The sequence below is a fragment of the Erigeron canadensis genome, chromosome 6, assembly GCF_010389155.1.
Source record: "Erigeron canadensis isolate Cc75 chromosome 6, C_canadensis_v1, whole genome shotgun sequence".
NCBI classification, from domain to species: Eukaryota; Viridiplantae; Streptophyta; class Magnoliopsida; order Asterales; family Asteraceae; genus Erigeron; species Erigeron canadensis.
This window is the reverse complement of record NC_057766.1, coordinates 4,533,549-4,543,136: the sequence shown is the minus strand read 5'-3', so window position 1 is coordinate 4,543,136 and position 9,588 is coordinate 4,533,549. Positions and strand designations below refer to the sequence as shown.

The 9,588-nt window shown below is 33.4% G+C and overlaps 1 protein-coding gene across 2 annotated transcripts; it reads right to left on the bottom strand.

Annotated features, from left to right (window-relative positions):
- Positions 1-623: 623 nt before the first annotated feature.
- LOC122603302 (cleavage stimulating factor 64) lies at positions 624-8,999 on the bottom strand. 2 transcript variants are annotated; one of them, XM_043775973.1, is made up of 8 exons: positions 8,601-8,999; positions 8,434-8,511; positions 6,357-6,395; positions 5,742-6,269; positions 5,038-5,130; positions 4,009-4,191; positions 1,676-1,806; positions 624-924 (listed from the first exon to the last, which is right to left on the bottom strand). In XM_043775973.1, exons 1-7 carry the CDS (start codon positions 8,694-8,696, stop codon positions 1,684-1,686), a joined length of 1,140 nt encoding a protein of 379 aa, XP_043631908.1. In that variant the 5' UTR covers positions 8,697-8,999; the 3' UTR covers positions 624-924; positions 1,676-1,683. The 2 variants fall into 2 exon arrangements, with proteins under 2 accessions (XP_043631908.1, XP_043631906.1); XM_043775971.1 differs by lacking the exon at positions 624-924 and having other exon boundaries at positions 1,428-1,806; positions 8,601-8,996.
- Positions 9,000-9,588: the final 589 nt, after the last annotated feature.

Below are 9,588 nucleotides of genomic sequence, written 5' to 3'. Positions count from 1 at the left end.
AGATTTAGTGCAGAATGTTTGAGTAGGATTGATAGAGCTAGCAGAATTTGTTTGTGAAATTTTTGTGAAATAGCATTTGAATAGCATTTGAAGAGGTAATTGGGCTTGTCCAATTTACTTATTGTTAGTAAATTTGTACATTTGGATGGTAATACAATTCACAGTTTTCACCAAAAATAATAATAATTCAGAGTTTCTTATCCTGGACTAAGGTAAGGTTTTTGTAAAAACCCATTACCCAAAAGGACGATAATATATTAAAGGGAAATCTTATCCTTCTTAAATTTGAACTTGAGTCTTTTCGAATCCAAGCTTTCATAAAGAAACTTCTTACCACTGGCTTATCAATCCGTAGTTACTCGTCTATCAACAATAATCACATGTCATCAAACTAGAGGAAAAAGAAAGGATGTCGTGTCATAAAACATTGTTAGATGAATTCTTAATTTGTTTTTTTTTTGTTTTTTTTTTTTTTGCAACATAATTTTATTTCGACATAAAACATCTTTTTAAAATATATGTAATTCAGTAAAGATTAAAACATATACGATATAGATTTTCTTTCCGTTTATGTTTAGTTTTGACCCTTTTGACATTGTAATTTAATTTTAAGTGTATAGAAAGATTTCGAAAATGAATCTATTCAATCTCTATGCTTTTAAATATCTGCATACAAAAACAGCATTGTCAAAGAGAAGCAAAAAGAGTTTCGCAAAGAGTCGCACTACTTGACCAAATCAAAATAAAACATCGAAAACCAAAACAAGAATGCAAAAAAAAACACATCTAGTGACCAAGTTCGAGGTTTAAATAACTAATCTGGCAATCAAAATGCAATAGAAACATATGGAAGGAAAAAAAAAAGCTTGAAAGCAATCTGATGTTTGTTCCTTTATCAAACTTGATCTCGCTGCTCTGTGATACCTAAAAGAGAGATCAAACGATGAATACGTTAGTCCCCATAACATCTAATAAAGCGAATTAAAGTCGACAAAAGAAATTAACAATGCTAGAAGTTTTACTCCATCCCCCAAAAATACTACACCTTATCTTGCATTGTGCTCTCTGTAAGTCTTAATTTTATTCTCCTACTTCTAACGGTCATTCGATAAGCATTCTGAAAGTTTTCATTGAATTACGTGGGTGTTTGAAGGTACATTTTAGAAACGATTTATCATATTGAAAAAACAAAGATAATCGGTTGTAACAACAGAGTATGAAAGATGCTAGATAGACATGTTTCTGTTATCCAAAGCATAATATTCAACTTTAAAAAGCGTTTGCAATTTTAATTATTTAAAGCACACGATATAGACAACTCGATTCTGCACTTTGGCTTTTGATTGTAGCTAATGATATCAAACTGATAACCCACAAGTTAATGATTCATTAATCATAAGCAGTTGCAGTTTACATTAACTAAGAACTATGATTCAACTTGCAATGATTAGATAATCACTTTCAAAATGCACATACAAAAACACCTCCAATAATTTCAAGTCAGATGTGGTATTTTTGAAAATCAGAATACATGCAAATACAGGCTACAAATGACCCACGCTTCTTTATCAGAAATGAGTAATGGACTAATGGCTATTTCTGATCGCAACTTTAGCCACAAAATTAACTCAGTGTCCAGCGGAATCCCAATATCATTAGACCAGAGAATATTTACCAATCTTACTAGCGCAACATCTGCCGCAGCTGAAGCACTTGGTTTCTCTGATCCGGTGGTAGGATATTAATCTGTTCTTGTGTGAGACTCATGACTTGTTGTAGCAGTGCATTTTTCTCTGCAGGAGTTAACTGCATAAAAACAAAAATTCATTTTAGCCATAAGTCATGACCTCCATTTCTATACGAGAGATACACTTTGACCTCTCACGTTATAAATTTAATATATAGTCTATAACAGAAAAAATCGACACAAACAGATACACTTATAGATTTGACCTCTCTATAAATATTGATATAAACTCACCTCACAAAAGAAACTGACATGATTTAATCAGATCGTTTAAAATAATATATCTTAATTAGCACTGTACCCGCGCAATGCGGCGGTAGTGGCCGTGACGACAGTCTGGTGGCGTCGGCGACAAGTGGTGATGACGCGGGTTGCGGCTATTGGTGGTGGTAGCGGTGTCGGGTATTGTAGGTTGATGTAAATGTAATTGATGTAGAAATAATTGATCTAAAGAGATGTGGAGATATTTAAGAAGATAAGAGACTAATGGTGTAAAAGTATTTTATTAAGGCCTTAAGGGTATAATAATCATTTTGCATCTCTCTTTTTTCTAACAAGGATGCATAATCTTTATATAGTAGTATAGAAGTATAGATAAAATGTTGAAAAAGATTAATACAGTGTTGTTACTCTACAGAAGGGGGCAGTTTCTAGGAGTGTTCATAACTGGATATCCGAAATATCGGATATCCTAAAATTCGGATAATGGATTAATCATCCGAATCTGAAATTTCGGATTCAGATATTAGGTTATCCAAATATCCGAAAAAAACTGAAACCAACATCACAAATTCACAACGCAATATCACACAAACCTACATCTTTTTTTGAACTGAACTTATATATTTTTATATATAATATAAATAAATATAAAAATATTGAAGCAGCTTTGGTGCGTGATGGGTATCCTGCCCAGGCCAATGAAGACCACATCAAATCATCATAATCACATCACCCACAATTTTGTCGATCTCCACAAACACAAATTCATCCAATGTTTAGTTTAGGATCTGTATTGAAGGATCATTACTATATTGAAAGTATTATTATCTAATCATCTCTAAAAGTACTTAGGGTTAAAGAGATCCAGATCAATTTAGGTTTGAAAAAAAAAAAGGAAATGTGGATATGGATTCGGATAGTGAGGAAATGGGTAGTGACAATCAAAGAGATAAGAAACAAACACGAAAGACAGGGTATTTTTATTAAAAGTCTTTTAACAAGTAGGCCCAAGTATAAATGTAAAATGGGCTTAAATATTTAACATCAGCAACAACTCATCTCAATTCTCAAGCATGTAAGTTTGGGATTTTTGGATATCCGAATATCCGAAAATTTTGAAAAGACATCCAATCTCCGAATCCGAAAAATGGGATATACGATTTTCGGACACCGAAAATCCAGATATCCGACTTTTCGGATAATTTTGGATTGGGTTTTCAAGTTATAAGGATATTTTGAACACCCCTAGCAGTTTCAACCCATGCCAAATGGGTAATATTTAAGAGCTTAACAAAAAGCAAAAACTGATTCTAGTTACATAAATCAAACAGTTAAAAGTTGCGTTTTTCAGAAAAAATTTGACACGTGTATTACTAGCAAAGGTTTGTAATCAAAATTCAGATCTACTTAATCGAGTACAAATAATATATACAGATAAGTTAAGACTGACAGCGTTGGCAGGTCACATATTAGAAAAAATCCGTGAGAGAAGGCAATTCCAACCTATTTATATTAAACGATTCAATTCATGTTGTAAAATAAAAAATGACTATCAATGAGGTGGGTAACACAGGTTAAACAGGTTTCAATTCAGAGGCCTGATATGATATTAGAAAAACAGGTTGTCTGAAATACACTCACATGTTTAAAACCTCCAAAACACTGAATATCTTCACCACTAACACATTTCTTATTATAATATTTGTAACATTAAGGATATATATATATATATATATATATATATATAGGAAAAGGTTCAAGTGAGAACCATTTGAATTGGAAGAACCATGAGAACCTTTCAATTATAACTTGGTGTTCATATGTGAATAGTATATGTGAACAAATTCATGCACATATGAACATGTCAAGTTATAACTAATATTACCTATGTTCATATATAAATATTGGACAATTACCCAGCCCACCCATTTTACCATCACCGCCCATATTCTACCAACCATTTTGTCACCTTCACTATGCAACATGGCACTAGTAACACATCATATTGAAGTTATCTTTCATTTAAGACATACACTTACTTCTGCAGGTCGAGAAGCCTGACTGCCTGGGCCCATATGAGTGGGAAGAAATGACTGAGACAGTCCAGGGAGCTGTGTTCCTGCTGCATTGTCAGATATACCAGGCATCCAACTCGATCCTCTTTCAGGTTGTGGAGAGATTCCCATTTGATTGTAATCCATCCCAACATGTGAACTTCCTCCCTGTTGAACAACATTTAAGTTTGCAAAAATTCTGAACTTGATAAATAGGGAAAAGTATTAATGATGTTGCACAAAAAACAGACATAATTAATGTGTTCCTACATCTTACCAATAGCAGAATGTCTTTTAATTTAATTTACAAATAACACAAAATAGAACTATGTTGGGGAAAAAACAAAAACTTTCTATTCAACAGGTGTGATTTTAAATCTACAAAAAGTGGGTATTTCTATATTTTAATTGCAAATTTGTCCATAAGTCAAAATTGGATATGTAACTTGAGGGTAGCCAGAGAAATGGTTGGAAATGGCCACGGGAAATTAAGGGGAAAAAAAAAGGAAAAAAAAAAAAGGAGGTTAGGCTCGTCATCCAAATCAAAAATGGCTTGCCAGCCCCAGGTAACCTGAAGAAAAAAGACCTCCTTCGTTTACCTGTTTTTAGGTGAAAAATGAGTGCATTTTGAACATCATGATCAGATGATAACAATGTTTATCAAGTCAATGAATCTCAACAGGCGAAAGAGATGATTTTGTATGAGAACTTAGTGAGAGATGTATCACTAGAAAGGGGACAATACTTCATAAAACTGATACACTTTTTGACGGTCAAGGCCAATATATACAAAAAAAAAAGCCTTTAAAATGACAAAAGCTTCACTCATGATACGATACCTATAGTAGTTTTGGCCAACGCAAATAAGTTAGGTATTAAACATAAATGACCATATTAATCTTGAAGATAATTATTAGGTTTAACAAAGTTACATAGTATGTTCAAGGATAAAAGTTATCCATATAGTTCAAGGATAATGAGTTCAAAGACAATATATAATCGAACAACTCATACCTGATACAATGCTTGGGATGGCGGCTGATTCGGTAGCGGCGGCTGTCCTTGAGAGAAAGGAGGGCCCATGCTGGTAGAAGGTCTTGAACCTGACTATAATATCAAAATAAATTGATTAAAACTTGTATACAATACATACTTATGCTAACTGGAATAGAATGGATCATTCCATTTCATTATTCTGTTTGGTTGGTCTTTAGGAATGGAATAACTTTTCATGTGATCTTTTCTACCCATATGAAAAGCCAGTGTATGATTTACTCTCTAGCTATACATTAATTAAAAAAAAATTATTGAGTTCCTATGTACAAATGATACCAAGGGAACACAATAGAATTTCAGCTAAGATTATACTAAAAATACATACTTTATATTTATGTCGAGATAATAAATAAAAATGAAATTAAAGTTTTGTTTTTTTCTTCAAACACTTATACTATAAAAGATTACATTAATTAAAATTGTGTTACATCATGGTTTTTCATTCCATTCAACGTCTCAACGATGGTATGGGAATAATAACCAGGGCCATAAATGATAATCAACTGTATGCAATGAATAAATGGTCCATTCTATTCCATTCGACGATACAAACAGCTTTTCTCACTCCAATGAAATTAACCATCCCATTCTTTCATTCATCTCATCGTATTAGACGTTACATAAAAAACTCAAAAAACACACAATTGCAACTTCAATCTTACATGGAACATGGGTTGTGAATGGTGCAGTTGTGGTGCCCCTGGGTGCTGAAAACCTGCATTGGGTCCCATGTGAGAATAATTTTGATGAGGGAAAGGCGGCATAGAAGGTGGTCTAGGTTGGGGTGGTAGTGGGGGTTGAAGGGGCACATGAGGCATGCTACTTATATGTGAAGGCTGCTGCAATGGGGCTGATGCAGCAGGCAAAGTGGGTTGAATAACTGACTGTGGCTGAGTAGAATAATGAGACGGAAGAGAAGCCATATTTGAATGTTGAGCAGACTGCGGGGATTGAATCGGTACTGATTGGGCATTGACATGACCTCTGTTATGTTGTGTTGGTGGTAACGGATGTGATAGTAATGAAGGGTTCGACTGCTGAGTTGGCAGTGCTGAAGATGGCATCGGTACACTTGTTTGGTCCCGTAAACTACTGTGACCAGGCAATGGAGTGGCTTGAGCATTTGACTGCTGAGCTGGCGGTGCCAATTGCTGAGGATGCTGGGTTGTGGTTGGTTGAATGTTAGGTATCTAGATTATCATTAATATGTAAGTTTCCCAGATTAATAAACACATATAGATTCATAAAAATGTATAAATGGTGTTAAATTAGCATACCTCTTGAGGCGGCTGCAGCATTCCTAGCATTATTTGTGCCTGATATAACATAAAATAAAATAAAAAAACAGCTGAATTAGTAATTATGAACAAAAAATGCAATAGAGTAATCCACGTATGTGGCTATGTGCGGAAAATGGAACTTTTAAGGGATATGAGAAGGTCCTCGCCCATCAATGGTTTGTGTCACTAATAAAATCTTGTTAAGGGATAATTTTATTGTTTTGAACTTATGGCACTATTACAAAAAGCTAAAATTATCTGGCCACCCTAAGACACATTCATCTTCTCCTGTTGCTCTCCATGCCTCAACATTAATATTGGGTTTAGTTTTTAGCAACTTTACGGCATGTAACTCGTGATTTAAAGACCATAGAGTCAAGTATTACATTCATTTACTTTATCGTCTATTTCATTCCCTTTTTCATCTTTTACATATCAGTACATAGATTTTTATATACAAAATTACATTTTAAACCTCCAAATACATTGGCCCCTCCAAGATTTTGGCTCCAGTTCCGTCACTGGATATGTGATAACCAAAGAGCATCTGAAATATTTACTCTATCAAAACATCTGAAATATGATTTTCTTGTGCTGTCCTAAAATGACTTATATCACTTTAAAACAACATTTTCTACCAAGTAAATGCTTATAATACACTTGAGAATCACTTTTACAACAAAAATACTTAAGATACTTCACTTAAGTAATGAGTAAGAGTATCACCATATCAGGCGACTTTGTTACTTATATTCACTTTAAATGGTCTTAAAAAGAAGCCAACTTAAACCCCAACGACAAAGTCCCACATGAAGCAAATAAAAGCTCGATGTATTTTCCACTAAAAGCTGACAATAGAACGCCAATTCATATCGCCTTTTGTACCGAGACTCCCTAGAGGCTAGAGTAACATAATGTATCCATCGCCTGGCTCCCAGACACACCTTTTTAAACCTAAATTACATTCCATTTCAGGTTTGCATTTTGTGGGTTCCATTAAATCTAACAATTGAAGATTTGAAGATGTATATATGCTTTGCACTCCTATATTAGAACAAATAAAAATGTGTACAGAAGGTCTTATATAAGAGCAACATTAGTGCTAATAACTACCATGCGTAAACTGCTGCAGTATACAAACTTAACTCAATGAAGCATGAAAAAAAACCCCTAAAATTAAACCCCAACCAAGTTTCATACTAATATCACAAGTATGGTTGAACCCAAATTTAGTTTCAAAATGTTTGCACATCTCGCTCAACCTGCCTTCAGATTTGGGATCAAGGGGCGTCTCAACTGCTTTCAGAGCCTAAAGCGAAGCTACGAAATAGGACCTTATCAATTAGAAACTTAGATACTAATACTTGGCTACTAAGTAGTTAAGGGCCGAAATTTCGGTGGATACCTGCGGTTATCAAATACAAATACAGGTATATTGATAAAAGTCTGTATTTGCATTTGTTACAATATTTGTATTTAACAATTGATTCACGAAAAAAAATTGTATTTGTAATTAAATACAAATACAAGTGACTACTAAGTTGTTAAGGACCGAAATTTCGGTGGTATACCAAAATTACAGGCCATCATTTTTTCATTAATATACCGAAATTGAAAAAAGTGACTAGTTTCAAGGATTTCCTTTTATGGCGAGCTGTACACGAATTATCATAAAAGTGTGTCTAAACTCTAGTACTCATAAAAGTGTGTCTAAACTCTAATACTATACTAGAGTTTAGAGACACTTTTATGATAATTCGGGTACTGCTCGCCTCAGAAGGAAACCCTTATAAATAGACACATGCTTCTTTTCAGGTTCAAAATAGGCTTCTACATATACAGATATGCATACAAAATTCGGGGCTTAAACAGCAGTGGACCTAAAGCCCAAAACTTTAACAACTTTACCACAGTTGTTACACCGATTTATCTCTAAGTAATCTTTTTTCGGTGTCTTTTTTTTTTGCAGGTGTGTCTAAATATATCTAATTTTAATCACTTCATCACACTATATGATAATATACTAAAAAAACACGAAAAAAAAAATCAATTGTTAAATAGGCAAATAATATACCTGAAAAAGGGCTTTTGTGAGTAAAGGGTTTTGAATCAAGATTTGCCTTGCTTGGTCTTGATTTTGTTCTATTAATGCCTGCCCACATATCACACATATCACATACCAATAAATCACATCATATATATATATATATATAGAGAGAGAGAGAGAGAATGTATATATACCTTCATTTGGGACATGATATCGTAAAGTTGATTTTTAGACATGCCAGCAAGATTCATTGATAATCCATCTCCACTCACCTGCTGCTGCTGATTCATTGATAATATGTTTCGTTTGTTGATTATTAGGTTTAATTAAAATTAGGATTATGATATTATGATTTTTAGGGTTTTTTTTTATTAATTTTATTTTGCGATGAAGATGGTGAAAAAGGGGAGTAAGGATATATGGGAAGGAATTTGTTGATTGTATATAGCCGCGAAAGTTCTCGGGTTTTGTGTGTGGTCCGTTCCGTTTGCTGGGCGGGTAGTCGGGCTAGGTTAGTGAATAGGGATGACCCAATGGTCCTCAATGGAGAAACTCACTACTACTCGTAATATTATAAGGTTGAGAGAATTATGTGCGACGGATGCACGCTAAAGAATGCAAGATCCAAGGTGCAAGAATTAGCTAATAATTCAATTGGCATGGCCAACAATTTAATACGTGGTTCGTCACATAAAATCATGACTAGTTCAATCATGTTGATTGTTTACGTCAAAATAAAAGGCTTTATAACCTATGAATTATTAAGATGGTTATAAGACTTTGAAATAAATATGGTTTTATACTCAAAACAGTTAATAATTCAATTGAGTTAATGTTTATTAAGGATAATTTATTGATTAATCATTTTAATTTCTCGTTTTAAGAAATTTAGGTATGGACTCATTATAAAGATATTCAATTAATCTTTAAAGTAGTCTTTTTAAAAGACTTTTAGAGACAATTGTCTCATTTCTTCATTTAATAAAACTAGACGAAGTTTTAAATAAATTATTTGACATACATCTATATGTCTTTCAATTTGATGTCTATGAATAGAATCATATATCATTTGAATTCTATTTTTTGTGGGTATAATCTCTTGATTAACCCGATGTATTTCCTCTTTGAGTAATTTTAAGTATAAGACCATAGTTAAATTTAAAGTCTTACAAATATCTAATT